Source organism: Rhineura floridana, chromosome 7 (assembly GCF_030035675.1).
Source record: "Rhineura floridana isolate rRhiFlo1 chromosome 7, rRhiFlo1.hap2, whole genome shotgun sequence".
NCBI classification, from domain to species: domain Eukaryota; kingdom Metazoa; phylum Chordata; class Lepidosauria; order Squamata; family Rhineuridae; genus Rhineura; species Rhineura floridana.
In genome coordinates this window covers 147,494,112-147,513,692 of record NC_084486.1, presented here as the reverse complement: position 1 = coordinate 147,513,692, position 19,581 = coordinate 147,494,112, and the positions used below count along the sequence as shown (strand labels likewise).

General features: G+C 45.9%; 1 protein-coding gene across 2 annotated transcripts in view; it reads left to right on the top strand.

Annotated features, from left to right (window-relative positions):
* LOC133389588 (intestinal-type alkaline phosphatase 1-like) overlaps positions 1-19,581 on the top strand; it is a 39,478-nt gene that overhangs the window by 1,249 nt on the left and 18,648 nt on the right. The window contains exons 1-3 of one of the 2 annotated variants that reach the window (XM_061637536.1): positions 4,262-4,933; positions 9,532-9,648; positions 17,182-17,297. In XM_061637536.1, the coding sequence (XP_061493520.1) occupies positions 9,606-9,648; positions 17,182-17,297 (159 nt within the window). In that variant the 5' untranslated portion in view covers positions 4,262-4,933; positions 9,532-9,605. Of the gene's footprint in view, positions 1-4,261; positions 4,934-9,531; positions 9,649-17,181; positions 17,298-19,581 lie in introns of those variants that run through there. The other variant, XM_061637535.1, reaches the window with a different exon arrangement.

The window sequence follows — 19,581 nt, the reverse complement described above, 5'->3', positions numbered from 1 at the left end:
TAAGGAGTCCTGGTTTCTGCCAGTTTTATATGTTCCATCCTGTTGTATTTAAATGTCTGAAGATTTGATGTCGTTTTTAACTGTAATTATTATTGCTTTATCATTTGTTGTCTTGGAAAGAATTGTATCCCAAAAGGTGAGGATGCAAATGACTACCTTCCAAGGCAGCTCACAACATACCGTTAAGCAATCATAAATGTAACCAACTTGTCTCATGACAGTGCCTTGTTAAGAGGATACATAAGGTGGAGAAATGGGTGCTCAGAAATGCTCCATGCATTTTGCAACAGAATTCTAGTCCCATTTGCACAACAAGAGTTGCACCAAAGAGGTTCTTCCATGCTGCCACCAGGAACTGGCCCTTCTGTGCAGCTTTGCTGCTTCATAGTTCTGCACAGGAGGCAAACACTAACTGCAAAATCACTGCTATGTGCTGCTTGACTGGCCTCCTAATCTGGCACCATGAAATTTGGAGCAGGCTGCCACAAATTCTAAATGGCTGGAACCCCTTCGCTTTATCTTTTCAAATCTTGCATCACCAACTGCCAGTTCACAAGCAGATTAAAATTTATATTTGGGGGGAGGGGTGTCTTGATGTTCAGAATCTCCCCTCTCCAAGCCCCATACAAATAATACAGACCCCATACTCTGGCACGTAGCTGTCCCATTCTGATGCTGACCAGCCCCTCTGATTGCCATTACCCTGATCCTGATCCATGCCTGCCTGTCACATAAGAGCCCTGCAGCTGATCAGACCAAAGGCTCATCTAGTCCACCACCCTGTCCTCCCAGTGGCCAACCAGATGCCTAAATTCTTCAAAATGCAGTAGATGTGTGTTAATAATACAAATCAAAATCATGAAACCAAAATACAAAATCCAGCCCAGATGATGATGATGATAGGGGCTGGAATCAATGTACGAGCAACTCGCTGGATTTTCACCCTCTGGCTCCTGCCTGTTACTCCATTAGAACTTGCACTTTTATTTTATTTATTTCTCAAAGAAGTTACATCAGTGCAGAAGGTAATATCCTCGAGATAATCACCCATTTCCTTCCAGTTGGTATCTGACAGTCCAATCTGGTCTTGCTGGAAGAGGATATTGGGCAAGTTTTGTAAGGCATTCCTCTAGCAGCAAGGAGAGAGGAGAGCTTATCATCGCTCTCATTGCAATTCTGTCTCCATGACTTCTTTAAGATTGCCTGCAAATGTACACAGAGGATTGCGGAACAAACGGGGCCAAATGAGAGACCGTGCAGGAAATGTCTACAGTCTCTTCAAATGCAATGCACAGAGATGCAAATGATAACGGTGCAGCTGACCCGGAAGTAAGGAAGGGGAAGGGACTCCTCACTGTTAGGCCCGAGTTCGAGACTGGAACATTCCTGGAGCCTCCCCGGAGCCTCCCCAACTGCAACTCATGTGACCAAACTGGATGTGCGTTGTTGCATCTAAGTAAACTCGTTCCACCGGCGCAAGCCTTTAAACTAGGGCAACAGATCGTCTCCCTCTCTCCTCTCCCAGCATGGGTTGGGGGAACCCCCAGAACAGATTTAGGGGGTGCAGAGCAGGAGAAGGATGTATCATGAATGGAGATGTGGAAAGAGTCATCCTCCCTCTGTCATAATACCAGAGCTTGGGGCCATCCCATGGAGCCTCATGTTGGAAGATTCAGACAAAAGGAAGTCCTTCTTCCTGCAGCTCGTAGTTGGACTACGCAATTCGCTCCCACAAGATACAGTGATGGCCACCAATCTGGATGGCTTTCAAAGAGGATTAGACAAATTCATGGAGGAGGCTAAGGCTGTCAGAGGCTACTAGCCACAATGGCTGGTTTGAGGTTGGTAGCTTGGAGGCGAGAGGCAAAGGAGGAGAGGGCTTCTGTTCCACTATTACTGGCTGTATAGAAAAGGGAATGTTGGCAAATGCAGCTTTTGGTTGGTTGGTTTGTTTTTAAGTGTTTTTGTGCAACTATGAAAACAAGAGAAGTCCCTCATTGCATCTGGACATCCTAGGGCAGGGGGTGGAGAAGAGGCTCGTCATCTGACACCCTCTCTAAGCAAATCTGGCACTCCCTTTTTACTCAACTGGGCTTGCACAGAATTTGTAACATCCAAGACATCCCAGCGGCTTCCTTGCCCTACCACTGTCGTTTCCCCTGAACTGGGAGGGGTGGAGAGCGGAGGCGAGGTCCCAAAGCAAAGAGCCTTTGGATCACAGCTGAGAATCCAGAACGGGCCACGCATACTTGCCCCCAATCCCTGAAGCCAAAGCGATGAGGAGACAATGCTCGGTGGTAGAGCATCTGCTTTGTATGCAGATGGTCTTGGGTTCAGTCCCTGGCAGCATCTCCAGGTAGGGCTGGGAATGTCCCCTGCCTGAAACCTGGAGAGCTGCTGCCAGTCAGTGTAGGAAATATTGGGCTAGATGGGCCAATAGTCTGACTCGGCATAAGGCAGACCATGTTCCTAGGGGCTGTGGTGGGCTCATGGCAGGTGCAGCCAGGGAGGCGGAAACTGGGGCCTCTTCCATTGGCACACGCAAGCAATGGCCTGCCCTCCGCCTCCCAATTACCTTTCTTCTTCTCCTGCACCATGGCCCTGGGAGCCAGGTCACTCCTGGCAGATTTGGGAACTGAGGCCAAAGGATATATGGCATCAAGGCCAAAGGACAAGCGACCCCCCCCCTCAACAGAGTATCTGTGGCTGGGCTGGGCCTTGCACAAGTCCCCTAGATCCTAATGCCGCTTTTGTGTTACGTCATTTCAGAAGAAAGCGCCGACCAGGCCTTTTCCCAGCTTTCCTCTTTTGTAACTCTATGGCTGTGTACATGCCATACATCGAAAGCGCATGGCTTCACCCAAATAAACCAGGAACTGTAATTCACCCCTCACAGAACAACAGTTCCCAGCAAGCCACAATTCCTAGGATTCTTGGGGAGGAATCCATGTGCTTTCAGTGTATGGTGTGTACACACAGCCTTGGACACATTCAAAATTAAAACACACACAAAAGGCAATTTATATTTTAAATGAACACTTGTGACTCTTCCCCCCATTTAATTTCCCCCCAATATCTTTTTAAATACTGCTATAATCTTGTAGCAATGTTGCCAATATTTATAACTGTGTCTCCACCAACGGTTGATGAGCCTATATCTTGTTTTCCCCTCGACAGCTAACAGCAGCTCCCGTGTGTGTATCTCCGTCTGTGTATCAGCATGGGGAAAAGTGTTGCCCCTTTCCTTCCCCAGCCCTGACCTAAATTGCCCCGGCGTCTTTTCAGACAATAACACAATGTGTATCAGGAGCCCCAAATATGGGTTTCTTATGATGTGCATATTAGAATGCATGGAGTTAGTGGTGGCCCCGTTGGCGTGTAAAACTCAGCCAAACCATGGCTAGGTTTAAACACGTGAGCATGCAGGATCTTGCAGCAGAAATTGCAGCCACTTTGCCCCCAGTCCTGCTGCTGTTGTGCTATCCAGAGCTAAACCATCGTTTAGCGTAGCATTATGTTGGAACCCAGACTTGTGGTTTAGCTTCACTGTACAAACCATCAAAGGTAAGCCAAGAACAGACCTTGACTAAAGCTTGTTGATTGTCTGGAGTGAGACAAACCATGCATCTGTGTTCAGCTGTAATGTGGAGCCAAACCATGGCTTAGCGGCAGGTAACACAGCAGCACCAGGACCACAGGACAGGCAAAGTGACCTTGATTTTTACTGCGAGTACCTGCATGCTCACTTCTTCATTCGTTCTTAGCCATGGATTACTGTTTAGTGCAATGTGTCAACTGAGCCAGGAAGATGGGCAGAGATGCAAGACTTTCTGAGGGATCATAGTGTGTGAGCTGAAATCTGGTGTGTGTGGGAGGGGAGCGGGGAGATGACTGTCTCTCTCCCATTATCTTCCTTAAAAGATTATAAAGTTTTTAACACTGTCATTTTAATGATTGGATATTCAGTGTGGTCTTATTGGATTTTAGGCTGTTAGCTGTCCTGAGCACCCTTCAGGGAGGAAGGGTGGGGTATAAATTTTAATCCATCCATCACTTAATTAATTAATTAATGCCCGCTCTCCCAGCCCCCTCCCCCATACCTGTATAAATGATTCAGGAATGAAAGGGCCTTGCACAAATTGCTTTTTATGAACAAAGGATAATGCAGCTCTACATGTTTGATTCTTTTGCCCATTACACAGCTCTCCGAAGCCATGTGTTTCATTTGATTAAAAGGCAAAAATCCCTGATTAATGGATGATTAATTAGTGTGGAATGATTGTGAATGTGCACAATCTGTTTTCATAAGAACCCAGTGGCTGGTGGCTGTGACCTTTGCCGTCTATGACCTGACATCCCCTTTGGATCTCTTTACTTGCTGGAGCCCACCTTTGCCCCTCCCCAGGGAGCCTTGCGGATAAGAATGGGCTACAGCCGACTGGGTCTGGGCAACCCACAAGCCCTCTCCCTCCAAACACTGGAAGCAAAGGCTTGCTAGTGGAGCAGTTTTTAGCATCCAGGTTCCTAAGGCTTCCTATGAACATCAAAAAGGCCCTTCCGGATCAGGTCAATGACCCATCGAGTCAAGCATCCTGTTGTCACAGTAGCCAGCCGATGGCAAGCCGGCAAGCAGGACTTGAGCTCAATGGGACTTGTGATTCTCAGAAACTGGCATTGAGAGGCATACTGCCCCCGACAGAGGAGGGAGAACATAGCCATCATGGCTAGTAGCCATTAATAGCCTTAGCCGCCTCTACGAATTTGTCTCCTCTTTTAAACCATCCAAGCTGGTGACCATCACTGCCTCTTGTTGGAGTGAATCCCACAATCTTGACTATATACTGTATGAAGAAGCGCTTTCTTTTGGCTGTCCTGAATCTTTCAACTTCGGGATGAGCAAAAATGCAGCAAAGCTGACTTACCTGAGTTAAAAGTAAGTAACATTTATTTTATTTTAATTTATTTAACAACATTTTTATGCCACTTGAATGTAAAAACCTCTAAGCAGTTTACAAAAATAATATACACATTATTAGCTAGAGAGGGAGGACATCATAAGACCATCAAGTCCAGAGTCTAAAATAACCTAACTGTGCCAATTGTCAAGATGGAACCTTTTATCTAAGGACATTAAAACTTTCCTGTGGGATTGCAGCAAAGGTCCATCTTCTCTTTGCAACAACATCCATCCAGATGTCCCTGGGAACCTGACAACCAGACCACAAAGGTGATTGTTGTTTTACTTCCTTCTGAGTTTCCGGCATCTGGTATACTGCTTCCATCTGTGGAGGTTCACAATTCACCAGCTGCTGTTGTCAAAATTACTTGCTTGTCACCATGCACGTGTGAAGAATGTAGACTGGGGCACGATGGCCTTTGAAGAGGTCATTTTCTTTGGAGAAATTGCCACTAGAAGCTTATCATGTTCTGGGCAAATGAGCTGCTCATTTACAAATGTATACACACAGGGCTCGCTTCAAAGCAGTGGGTATAGGGGGAGAGACATCCCTTTGGTGTTCAGATACAAAGGAGATGAGAGCTGCTGAATCATGGGGGGCTGGGTAGACATGAGGGTGCAAGGAGGCAAAAATGCATTTCCAGAGATAATCTCTCCCAGGAGGCCTGGTGCACCTTTATGTCTGCTCAATGGACACTGCTCCACTTTCAGCTTGACAATCTCTTAAGGAATTAGATTCTACAGCTGAGTGCCTTAGATCAGGACTAGGGCTGAGGGAGAAATTCGATTCAGTTTGCAGTTCAAGCTAAATCTATCAAATTGTACTTTCTGAAACAATTTGAGAAACGACACACAGCCATCCTTCAAAATTATCACTTATCCAAATTCTGCAATGCACTTCTCCAACCAAACAATGTCCATGAGAAGGGAAAAGGTGCATAAAAATCAATATATTTGTGAAAATAACATACAGTATTAGGAGAAATTCATTGCAAAAATGTGTACATTGGTCCAAACCGCATATACTAATGTGTTTATTATGAGAAACTCTCACTAAAACCTGAAGAATTTTCATGAGGATTTTTTTTTCAAAAAAAGGCAAACTGAGAACTGAATTTAAGAATGGAAAACTGAGAAACTGAGAGAACCACAATTGACAGGTCCTTCCATGCCTAAACAGGACGGAGGAACCCACAGCCATCCAGATGCTCTTGGATTCCAACGCCCCTCAGCCCCAGCCAGCATGGCCAATGGTCAGGGATGATGGCAGTTGGAGACCAGCAACATTTGGAGGGCCGCAAGATTCCCCATCCCTGCCTTGGATGGAAGCTGAGTGTTGACTCCGACCTACGTACAAATGCAATCCCTGGTTGTCCTTTGACATTAGAAGAATCTTGCCGGACCAGATCAAAGGCCATAGGAATGCAAGCAGCTGCCTTTTATGGAGCCGGTCCCATTGGCCCATCCAGTTCAGTATTGTCCGCGCTGACTGGCAGCGGCTCTCCAAGGTTTCAGGCAGGAGTCTTTTCCCAGGCCTACCTAGATATGCCATTGGGGATTGAACCTGGGGCCCATCTGCATGCAAAGCAGATGCTATGGACCTCCCTACCTTGCTATCTAGGTCTTGAAATGAGAGGGCCGTAAGAAGCCTTGTCAGGCCATTTGTCCATCTAGTTCAGTACTGTCCACACTGACCGGCAGTGTCTCTGCAGGGTTTCATAGTAGCCAGCCCTACTGGGAGATGCCATTGGGAATTCAATTGGGACCTTCTGCATGCAGGACAGGTGCTCTGCCACTGAGCTAGGGTCTTTCCCTGAACGAGACCTGTCTCATTCAGAATCTCTTATCTAACGTGTCTCCGGGAAGCTTCCAAACAGGGCCCTTTGTCTACCCTCGGCCCCTGCTATTCGGAGAGATACTGCTCCTACACGGAGCATCTGTTTGGCTGTAAGGGGTAATACATGTTGGCACTTGGGACCTGCAACAAAATGTTGCAGTCTGGAATGTTCCTGTTAAGGGCCGGCCAGCCAGGCCCTGGTCCATCCAGAGCATTCCATTCTGTTCCTCCTCCCCCTGGTTTGCTCCCCCTCAAACACTCTGCCAGCAATCTGTGGCCACTGAGCACGCTCAGCCCTCCCTAGGCTGTTTGGGATCCCCCTGGACCTTACAGTTTTGTGGGTGTACATGTATTTTCTCCTTCTGCAGATCTTTGGGTTTCCCCAAGCCTCCTGATCTCCTTCCCTCTTGCACGTGGATGGTGTTGGTTTGGAGCCACACTTAAGGAGTTGCATATAGTACCAGTGGGACCCTGCAACAAAATGTTGCTGTGTGGAGTGTTCCTCCTGTTCAAGATTTCAGCCCCACCATTTCATTCCCCCACCTCCCAGTTTTTCTCTTCTGTCTCTCCCCCCGACAAGCACACGCAAAACAGGCAGTCACCATTCTCTGCCCACTGAGAATGCACAGTCCTCCTTATGGTGTTTGGAGGTATTTCTTCTTTCTCTTGTGGATGCACTTGTGCCCAATCCCAGCCATGCTGGATACTTTAAATTTCTCCACTGATGTCAATGGACAACTCTCTGTTCCATCATGGGGTGTTCAGAAATAGCTTCTCGGTTGAACTAGGAAGTGACCTATCCTGGCAATGGTTCTTTCTAGCCTTTATGTATATCTATGTGTCTCTGTATCAACCACTCCATTCTGTTCCGCCCCTCCACCTGGCTGTCACTTTTTTACCTCTCTGTCTCTGAACATTCCGTGTTACTGAGTTGTTATTATGGGGCTGTTTGGAGGGTTCCCCCCGGCTACAGATTTTCTTTTTTTGTACTTGTGCATACCTCAGGGCTCCTCCAAGTCCTTCTTTCTTATGCAGGATGGGGCAGTTTTATATCTTGTTGGTCACTGTGGAGATGGTGGAAACTGTACTCTTAAAATCTATTGGATTGTTTATGCTGTTTTATCATATATTTGTATGACTTTGTTATTTATCTACACTGCTTTGGAATCCTCGGATGTTAAGTGGTACATAAGTGTTTTCTAAATAACTAAATTAAGCACAAGCAGGGAGGACTCAGATTGGTTTTTAGTAGTATTTAGCAAGGGTGGGGAAGAGCTGGTATAGCCCAGTGGGGAGGAGAGCCTGGCTGGGAGTCCAGAGTCTGGGAGTTCAAATCCCCGCTCGTGTCTCCTGGGTGTCAAGGGCCAGCTAAATATCACCCCACAGTGAGTGGCTCAGGGGTTATGTGCCCTGCCACCTGTGCAGCCATGGGCAAGCTGCATAGTCCCAAGGAACCCAGTTGCCCCCCAGCTGCCAATTGCGGACAAGGAAGGGGCTGACTTGTGCAGCTGTGGCAAGCTGAGCAGGCCCTAGCTGGCTGAGGGGGACTAGCGTCAGAGGGAGGCAGTGGTAACACTATAACATCTTCTCATTTTTAACATTTTAATATTTTTGGCATTTTAGTATGCTAGTTTTTTACATTTTAGTATTTTTGTCTGTTTGAATTGTCTAATATGTGGTTTTAATTGTATATTGATGTCTTATTCTGTTGTGAACCGCCCAGAGAGCTTCGGCTATGGGGCGGTATAGAAATTTAATAAATAAATAAATAAATAATAAACCCCCTCTGAATACCCCTTACCATGAACACCCTGTTCATAGGGTCACCATAAGTCAGGATCAACTTGAAGGCAGTCCATTTCCATTTCAGCAGGGGTGGGGAACATATTTCAGCCCAAGGGCCACATTCCCTTCTGGGAAACATTCCAGGGACCACATGCCAGTGGTCGGCAGGGCCAGAGTCGGGTCGAACAATGAGTGCAATTGTTCTCTTTGTACAGTTGGCTAGTTCCTACACACACTCACACACTGTCTCCTCCATCCAGGCAAGCAAAGGCATTATCAGAGTTCAAGCCAGGCGAAAACACTGTAGGAGGGTGTGGCTGGGCAGGAGCTGCACCCTGGGGACAGTCCCCGGAGCCAGGTAGAGAGGGCTGAAGGGCCACCTGTGCCTCCTGGCCCCGAGGGTCCATATGCCTGGCAAAGAGTGCAAAGTTGTCCTGCAGTGTTCTTAGGGATGGGCGGGAAATCTGATTCAGTTTGCATTTCAAGTCGAATCTATCAAATTCGCACTTTCCAAAACGGTATGAGAACCGAAATTTGCACTTAATTGAATTTTGCAATGCAGTTTGCGGACCAAACAATGTTTACAAAAATGCACATGTGCAGAGAAAGCCTGCATAAAAATGAATATATGAATGAAAATAATATCCAAAAATGTGTTATATGATGAGAAATGGCTTGCAGAAATGTGTACATGAGTCAAAACTGCCTACAAAAATGTGTTTTTTAGGAGAAAGTCACACTAAAATGCTGGAGAATTTTCATGGGGATTTAAAACAAAAACGCACATTGCTGCAGAAATATGGAGAACTCAATTTAAGATTGGGAAAATGGGAAACTGAGAAAGTGACAGATCTTTCCATCCCGAAGGGTTTTCTACCATATACTATTGGAGTCAGTTTCCTAAACTAAAATGTACAGAGAAGTAACTTTGTCCTCTCCCTGGTACTTCTAGAAGAGGAAAAGAACCCAGAGTACTGGAACACGAAAGCCAGGCAGACCCTGGAATCAGCGCTCAACTTGACACCTATGAATCACCGAGCAAAGAACATCATTCTCTTCCTAGGGGATGGTGAGTTTGCATATAGCCACACTCACACGCACGGAGCAGCCCAAGGGTGGAATTATGGGTGCACACAATGAACATGCCTGTTGGGCCCTCCAAATCTGAGAAGGGAAAGAAATGGCTCCTCCCTCATTGCAAAAATTCAACTGTTGCTAGTGGATTCTTTTCAACCCAGAATGACATCAAAATATTCCATGCTAATTTGGGTAGCAGACTAGTTTTGGCATCCTGATCCAATTAAGCCAGAAACATAAGGGACGGCTGAATGCAGAGATGCTGTATCCATGGACAGGAGTTAGGGGCATACACACAAGTCCTGCCCCCAGTGCGGTGGCAGCTGGTGCCCACTGAGGCCAGTGGTGCAGAGAGTGCAAGGCTGCAGTCCAATACATACATATATGAGTAAGCCCCACTGAACTCTCTAGGACTTACTTCTTCTGAATAGAACTACCCATCCACACCTCTCGCAGATCCACACCATATATTTAAAACACAACCAACGGAGACTGAAAGCACTTCCCCCAAAGAATCTTGGGAACTGTGGTTTCTCTCTCACAGAGCTACAAATTCCCAGCACCATTAATAAACTACACTTCCCAGGATTCTTTAGGGGAAGTCATGTGATTTAAATGTGAGTTGGATGTGCTTTAAATGTATGGTGTGGAGTCTCAGAGGAGCAGATGCAAACCACCTTTGTTTGTCTGTTTCTTAGATTGTTATAGCAAAGTCAAGGAAGCTCTTAGAGGCAAAAAGTCTTCCTTCAAAAAATGGAAGTCTTGTCCGAATGAAGAAAATAAAAAAGAACACAAACTCTGGCAAAAGAAATGCAAGAAGACAATAAGGGATGCTAAAAAAGAATTTGAGGAGCACATTGCTAAGAACATAAAAACCAACAACAAAAAATTCTATAAATACATTCAAAGCAGGAGACCATCTAGGGAGACGATTGGACCCTTGGATGATAAGGGAGTCAAAGGTGTACTAAAGAACGATAAGGAGATTGCAGAGAAGCTAAATGAATTCTTTGCATCTGTCTTCACAGTGGAAGATATAGGGCAGATCCCTGAACCTGAACTAACATTTGCAGGAAGGGATTCTGAGGAACTGAGACAAATAGTGGTAACGAGAGAGGAAGTTCTAAGCTTAATGGACAATATAAAAACTGACAAATCACCGGGCCCGGATGGCATCCACCCGAGAGTTCTCAAAGAACTCAAAGGTGAAATTGCTGATCTGCTAACCAAAATATGTAACTTGTCCCTTGGGTCCTCCTCCGTGCCTGAGGACTGGAAAGTGGCCAATGTAACGCCAATCTTCAAAAAGGGATCCAGAGGGGATCCCGGAAATTACAGGCCAGTTAGCTTAACTTCTGTCCCTGGAAAACTGGTAGAAAGTATGATTAAAGCTAGATTAACTAAGCACATAGAAGAACAAGCCTTGCTGAAGCAGAGCCAGCATGGCTTCTGCAAGGGAAAGTCCTGTCTCAGTAACCTATTAGAATTCTTTGAGAGTGTCAACAAGCATATAGATAGAGGTGATCCAGTGGACATAGTGTACTTAGACTTTCAAAAAGCGTTTGACAAGGTACCTCACCAAAGGCTTCTGAGGAAGCTTAGCAGTCATGGAGTAAGAGGAGAGGTCCTCTTGTGGATAAGGAATTGGTTAAGAAGCAGAAAGCAGAGAGTAGGAATAAACGGACAGTTCTCCCAATGGAGGGCTGTAGAAAGTGGAGTCCCTCAAGGATCGGTATTGGGACCTGTACTTTTCAACTTGTTCATTAATGACCTAGAATTAGGAGTGAGCAGTGAAGTGGCCAAGTTTGCTGATGACACTAAATTGTTCAGGGTTGTTAAAACAAAAAGGGATTGCGAAGAGGTCCAAAAAGACCTCTCCAAACTGAGTGAATGGGCAGAAAAATGGCAAATGCAATTCAATATAAACAAGTGTAAAATTATGCATATTGGAGCAAAAAATCTTAATTTCACATATACACTCATGGGGTCTGAACTGGCGGTGACCGACCAGGAGAGAGACCTCGGGGTTGTAGTGGACAGCACGATGAAAATGTCGACCCAGTGTGCGGCAGCTGTGAAAAAGGCAAATTCCATGCTAGGGATAATTAGGAAAGGAACTGAAAATAAAACAGCCGATATCATAATGCCGTTGTATAAATCTATGGTGCGGCCGCATTTGGAATACTGTGTACAGTTCTGGTCGCCTCATCTCAAAAAGGATATTCTAGAGTTGGAAAAGGTTCAGAAGAGGGCAACCAGAATGATCAAGGGGATGGAGCGACTCCCTTATGAGGAAAGGTTGCAGCATTTGGGGCTTTTTAGTTTAGAGAAAAGGCGGGTCAGAGGAGACATGATAGAAGTGTATAAAATTATGCATGGCATTGAGAAAGTGGATAGAGAAAAGTTCTTCTCCCTCTCTCATAATACTAGAACTCGTGGACATTCAAAGAAGCTGAATGTTGGAAGATTCAGGACAGACAAAAGGAAGTACTTCTTTACTCAGTGCATAGTTAAACTATGGAATTTGCTCCCACAAGATGCAGTAATGGCCACCAGCTTGGATGGCTTTAAAAGAAGATTAGACAAATTCATGGAGGACAGGGCTATCAATGGCTACTAGCCATGATGGCTGTGCTCTGCCACCCTAGTCAGAGGCAGCATGCTTCTGAAAACCAGTTGCCGGAAGCCTCAGGAGGGGAGAATGTTCTTGCACTCGGGTCCTGCTTGCGGGCTTCCCCCAGGCACCTGGTTGGCCACTGTGAGAACAGGATGCTGGACTAGATGGGCCACTGGCCTGATCCAGCAGGCTCTTCTTATGTTCTTATGTTTACCTGTCCTTCATCAAAACGCCCCAGGCCAGGTTACAATAAAATATACTATTATAAATCAAATAAAAGAGTTACAACCACAAAACAAGAGAAGTGTAAAAATGATTAAAACCAGTTTGATATATAAAAAAAGCAATGCCATATATAAAAACAATGCAAACTTTTTCAAAAAATCTGTACATAAAGACAGTTACAAGTCGTTCCAATATAGATGCAGGCTGGGATAAAGCAGTCTATGCATCTGCGTGCCCCTGCCTTCCCATCCATGGGTGCAGAGGGCCCATGTTCAGGCAAACGTTGTCACTGTGAACTCGGCCCCATCGCCAGTCTTGAAGTCAAGATTCAGCTGCCTGTCTGGTTGAATTCTGTACATGAAATGGAGGGTGGCACCATCTTGTCCTTCGCTCCAGGCAGCAAACTATCTCGGGCCAGCCTTGTCCCCCCATGCCCAGGTGTTCTCAAGGGTGCCATGCACTGATTCCTGGGGCTCAGGATCCAACTGCAAAGGCTCCACCCTGTATCAAATGATGTAAGAGAACATGGTGAGAGTGGATGTTGGAGAGTGCCCTTGCATTCAGGTCCCACTTGTGGGTTCCCCAGAGGCATCAAGGTTGGCCACTGTGAGAACAGAATGCTGGACTAGATGGGCCACTGGCCTGACCTAGCAGCGTCTTGTTATGTTCTTGAGCCTCCTTGATTTGGATCTCACCCCAAACTCACTGCCAGGGCTGGCACACGAGATTGCACTGCCTGAGCCCCTGACCCTCCTCCGCTTCACCCCCTCCATCAGCTGCCCTCATCCTCTCCTACCACCAGCTGGCTTTCCCCCCCCCCCTTTACCACTTCAAGGGCTCCAGGTCAGCATTTCCTGCCTGCTTGGGAGGGCCAAGGCAATCCTTCCTCTGAACTAGGCATTCTGGGTAGTGGTGGTGGGGTGGTAGGTCTGTTTTGATGGCTAAACAGGTGACTAAAATTAATATTTTAAAAAAACAAAAGTTACTGTAATTTTAAAATGTTTAAAATGCCCTGGGCTCCTGCTGGGAGGAAGGGCGGGATATAAATTAAATAATAAAATAAATAAATACAATTTTAGGTATCATTTTTTAAAATTTTAGGCATCTTGTGGTGGTTTGCTGCAGCAGCTAAATTGATGCTTAAAATAAGGATTTTTTAAACGTGACTGTCATTTTAATTTTTTAAAAAATTAGGCATATTTAGCCACTGCTGCAAACCACCATGTTGCCACAAGCCTTTCACAGCCACCCTACCCAGAATGCGCCGCTCAGAGGAAGAAACCACCCCCCCAACACCCCTTGGCCCTTCCTAGTGGGAGGCAGAGGTGCGGAGTCTCACCAGGCATGTGGACGGGAGGAACAGCACGGCTGGCTCACTGAGGCAAACAGCTGGCCGGGGAGAGCATCAATTTGCCACCCTCTTGCCCATCAAATGAGGCAATTGTCTCAATTTCCCTAATGGAAGAGCCGGCCTCACTCACTAGGTGGTCTTGAGCAAATCCAATCATCCACCCTCCTTCCTCACGCCCTCCCATCTTCAACCGGGGGTTGCGAATAATACGGACATGCCTCACTGTGCATGTGGGGAACCTTTGGCCCTCCAGGTGATGCTGAACTACAACTCCCATCAGCCTCAGCAAACACAACCAGTGGCCAGGAATAATGGGAGTTGTAGTTCAGCAACATCAGGAGGGCCAAAGGTTCCCCACCTCTGCCTTATGCCAATCAATCAATTAAATATTGTCACCCTAATTACAGTAGCCCCTGCCAAGTAGACAGAAGATGTGGGGCCAGTGGTGACCGGGTGAGAAGAAGCCAAGGTTTGGTGGACCAGTGCAGGCATTGTTGTGGTCCCTCAGCTGCTTTAGGCAGAGGAGAAACCCTGAATCTCCAGAAGAAAGTTCAGACACAAGAAGTAGGCCCTGCCCTGCACAGGCTGAAGCTGCTCCCCAGTTTTGGTTTTCCTCTGAGCGTGTGCAGAGTTATTTTACTTTGTGAAGGAAACACTTCCTTGCCTATGTGCTGAGTAGGGATGGGAGAGAAATTCGATTCAGTTCACATTTAAAGCTGAATTTGTCAAATCACACTTTCCGAAATAGGATGAGTACCAAAACACAACCACCCTTCAAAATTTGCACTTATCCAAATTTTCCGACGCAGTTCTCCAACCAACAAAAATGCATATATTTGGAGAAAGTGTGCATAAAAATGAATATATTCGTGAAAAATAACATTAAAAAAGTATTACGTTAGGAGAAATGGATTACAAAAAATGCATGAATCAAAACTGCATCCAAAAATGTGTTTTTGAGGAGAAATCTGCACTAAGATGCTGAAGAATTTTCATGAAGATTTTTTTAAAAATAAATAAATCGCAAATTGCTGAAGAATGTGGAGAACTGAAGTTAAGATTTTAAAAAATGGAAACCGGAGAGAACCGAAAGTGATAGATCCTTCCATCCCAAGTGCAGAGAGCAGATTTTAAAAATCAATTTAATCAGTTAAAACTGTTGTGATTACTTATTAGGATTCCTCTGATCAGGTGGCACGGCAGCCCTAAATAGTCACGATAAACATGAGGCTCCCCGAGGAGGTACGCCTGGCGCCGACACTGCTATCTTTTCGGCGCCAGGTTAAAACCTTCCTCTTTCCCAATGCATTTTAACTTACGCTATTTATTTTTCAGTGTTGTATTTGATTTTAGACTGTTTTATTGTTATATGTTTTTATCGTATTCTATTTTGTATTTTGGTATTTTTGTTGTTCACCGCCCAGAGAGCTTCGGCTAGTCGGGCTGTATAAAAGTCTAATAAATAAAAAATAAATAAATAAATAAGGCGCACAGCTTGCCCTGCTCTGTGCTCCAGCGGGGACCTTTCCCCAACCTCAGCTCCTGCTGGTTTAGTGCTGCCAGCGGAGGTCCACATCGCCATCTTCTGTTCTCAAAGGTTAGGAGAAGCCATGGTCTAGCTCAGCCTTTCCCAACCAGTGTGCCTCCAGATGTTGTTGGACCACAACTCCCATCAGCCTCAGCCATTGGCAATGCTGGCTGAGGCTGATGGGAGTTGTGGTCGAACAACATCTGGAGGCACACTGGTTGGGAAAGGCTGATCTAGCTGTTCTTCAGCTCTCCTTCACAGACTGATTTACACCCATTGGCCGCTGGCTCTGGAGCCGTCAGCCACGTCTCCCTATAACTCAACCCAGAGTTTGCGCAAAGCAGGCTTTGGCAGCTGGGCAAACAGCTGTAGGCCTTGCCAAGGCCACTCATCACTCACACAGGTGGGAGGCTTTGGCCATTGCAGGACACCTCCTGCCAGATCGTTCCGCCCTCAGACTGCTTATCTTGGGGGCTGGGAGCGGGAAAGACTCCTGGATCCAAGAAGTCTGGAAAGCCAGAAAGCCAAGCATTACGCACTGCAACCGAGACCCAGCAGCTCCCAGCAGTCTATGCGCTTCTGTGGATAAGCAAAAGGTTGAAGAGGGCATCGTTTGCCGCTCATTTCTGATAGGGGAAGAGTGAAGTACAGAACCATCCCCACCCCTCTGCATTTCTCCAGCTTATCTGAACCTGAAGCCATCATTGTTGGCATCCCAAGAGGGAAGCCCTTCTTCCTGAACAAGCTGCACAGAAGTCAGCAATTCACCAGGTATTGCTCTGCTCAGTGGGTAGAGTGGCAGACGTTTAACAAACAATTTGGTTTTTGAATCAAAGGCTGCCTACAGGCCAGACCTTTGAAGTACATTCAAAGCACATTCCCTCTGCCCGAAAAAGAATCCTGGGAGCTATAGTTTGTTAAGGGTGTTGTTGGGAGTTGTAGGCTTGAGAGGGGTAAACAGCTCCCAGAATTCTTGTTGGAGGGGGATGTGCTTTGAATATGCTTTAAAGGTCTGGCGTGTATGCTGATTGACAAAAAGTTCAACAACAAAAAGATGCCAAGAATGATCCTTAATATTTCATAGAGGGGTTACTGTTGTAATCCTCAAACCAACCCTGTATAGTAGGTCAGTGTTATTCCCCCCATATTTCTGAGGCTGACAGTGTCTTGCATAAAATGACCTGTTGGATTCATCGCAGAAGTGAAATGTGAAAAAGGAAATTCCTCATTCAGAGCTCAGTCTGTTAGCAATGATACTAAAGTAGCACTTACCCAAAAAAATCAGTCTTAGGAGACCCTCTCCTCAGCCCATTTCCCCCTGCATTTAAAATTGTGTCTGGTTCTGCCACAACCAACACATAATGCTTTTGTGCTCCCTGCCATCACCCAGGTAATAAATTAAGGGCTGGCATAGGAAGCTTATTGACTGCAATATTGTGTATAACCATGAGGGCTACAAGCTCTAATTGGTAGATTAATCAACTTGAGCTGCAGTTGATTAACTGGTGGAGGATAAAGTAATTAATGAGGCAGAAAGTTAAGGGCATGTTTCTTTCTTTCAGACTTATTTGATACTGTGGGAGCTCCTGTAATGGGGGAAAATACGAGTGAAAGATGTTAGTTCCTTTCTAGCAATGCCAACGTAGTAGGGAGGCAAGCCCACTGAACAGAGCAGAATGTACCTCTGAGTGTGCATGCATAGGATTGCACTCCTCATCTGTTAAAAGGCAGGGGATGAACCTACTGAAGACCTTTTTTCAAAAACCTGACAGCCCTTTTGATGACTTTTCCATTGTGCTTGCAGGCATGGGGGTGCCCACCATCTCTGCCTCCCGCATCTACAAGGGTCAGCTGGCAGGAGGCTCTGGGGAAGAGACCGTGCTGGCGATGGAGAAATTCCCCTATGTCGCCCTATCCAAGGTGGGAGCCTTATCAAGGAAGAGAGTGTCTCTGTGTGCTGCTGTGTTCTCCCTGAGCCAGATCAGGGACAGGCAATATCTGAGGAGAGTCAAGCTTGCATATTTTCAAATTCTCCCACCCCATTAAGCCTTTGGCATGAATAAACCCATAGTCATCCTCCTCCACTGCAACAATGGCCAAATAGCTGTGCACATATTCTTCCTGTCTTAGCCTTTGTTCCCTCTTCTCTCCCTCCATTTATTCCCACACAGATTTTCAACATTGTAAGTTCCTTGGGGCAGGGACCAGCTTTGTTTGGTTGCTATTTTATTACTGTTATTGCCATTTCATTTATGAATCGCTTCCTGTGAAGCATCTCAAAAAAGATTTTACACTACAGTAAAACCATTGCGTATATAAAAACAGCTAAAACAATTGCGCATTTAAAAACAGTTTCACATCCAGTACAGATACTGACTGGCCTCTTCTACTACTTATGTCTGTCCTGACAAGTTCTGTATTCTGAGGGTGGCTATCAAGCTCCACAGAGACCCAGGGGTTGTAGAGCGGATGCAGTGCAAGTATCCGGATCTGGTCTGTGCGCTGGACTTATTAAATTATTATTATTATTATTATTATTATTATTATTATTATTATTATTATTAATTGCATTTATATACTGCCCCATAGCCAAAGCTCTCTGGGTGGTTTACAACAATTAAAACATTAAAAACAAATATACAAATTTTAAAAAACACATTTTTAAAAAGCCATTTAAAAACACATGCTAAAATGCCTGGGAAAAGAGGAAAGTCTTGACCTGGCGCCGAAAAGATAACAGGGTTGGTGCCAGCCGCATCTCATCAGGGAAATCATTCCATAATTTGGGGGCCACCACTGAGAAGGCCCTCTCCCTTGTTGCCAGACTCCCAGCTTCCCTCAGAGTAGGCACCCGGAGGAGGGCCTTTGATCTTGAACGTGGTGTACGGGTTGGTTCATATCGGGAGAGGCGTTCCATCAGGTATTGTGGTCCCAAGCCGTGTAAGGCTTTATAGGTTAAAACCAGCACCTTGAATCGAGCTCGGAAACATACAGGCAGTGGTTTTAGGCAGAGTTTGCACCATTATAGGTAGAGTTTGCACCATAGAGAGGATTATACCTGCAAACATATCTGGAATGAAATGGGGGGGCACTCTTGTGTACTTCTGACCCCTTTATTCTCACCCCATTCTCTGAGGGGCCCCCCAATTGCTGGGTACTTTTCTGCATCTGCCGCAGTCTGCCTTGCATTGGCACCTGAAGCCGGTGTGTGTTAATAAACTGATTGTGACACTTTCCTTTCCTTTCTTTATATTTACTTCTTTTCAAATAGATAGCTAGGTTTTTGGCCCTCAAAGGGTTTCCGTGGCTGGACAGATTAGTTTTAGTTTCGCTTGTTATCTATATGCCATTTCTTCGTTCGAGCCCACCAGAGCAGCCTACGTCAAAAAGTTGAAACCCAATAGTGCAAAATAAGCAGAGTTAAAGCAATAAATCCGTAGCACGAAATATATTTTTAAATGGGAGCAGCTGAAATGATGAAACAGACAGCAATACAAATCTGAAACTCCACAGACAGCCAATTTCAAAAGAAAATTCTAAACAGCAGATCACACATTAAAAGCTGATTTGAAGAAGAAAGTCTTCAGTAATGATTAAAGGACAGGCAAGGAGGGAGCCTGGTGTTTCTCCACTGGGAGAGAGTTCAACCATTTGGGCACGCCAACAAGAAGTTTGTGTCTGTCACAGCCATTTTCCTCATATTGTATACAGATGGGACAGAGAGCAGGTTTTTCAAGACCAGTCCTAAAAACTGAGCCGTTTCATATGGGATTCTTAAACATAACAATATTCTCAGTACAATCCTATCGGGTTTGAAAATGGAAATGGACTGCCTTCAAGTTGATCCCAACTTATGGCTACCCTGTGTTCACACAGGTCTTCATGGTAAGTGGTATTCAGAGGGGGTTTCCCATTGCCTCCCTCTGAGGCTGGTCCTCCCCAGCTGGCAAGGGCCTGCTTAGCTTGCCACAGCTGCACAAGCCAGCCCCTTCCTTGTCCGCAACTGTCAGCTGGGGGGCAACTGGACTCCTTGGGACTCTGCAGCTTGCCCACGGCTGCACAGATGGCAGGGCACGTAACCCCTGAGCCACTCCCTGTGGGGTGATCGTTAGCTGGGGCTAAAGCTGGACTCCCAGCCAGGCTCTCCTCCTCACTGTGCTATACCAGCTGTGTTTACTCCCAGGTAAATATGCAGAGGAGGGCT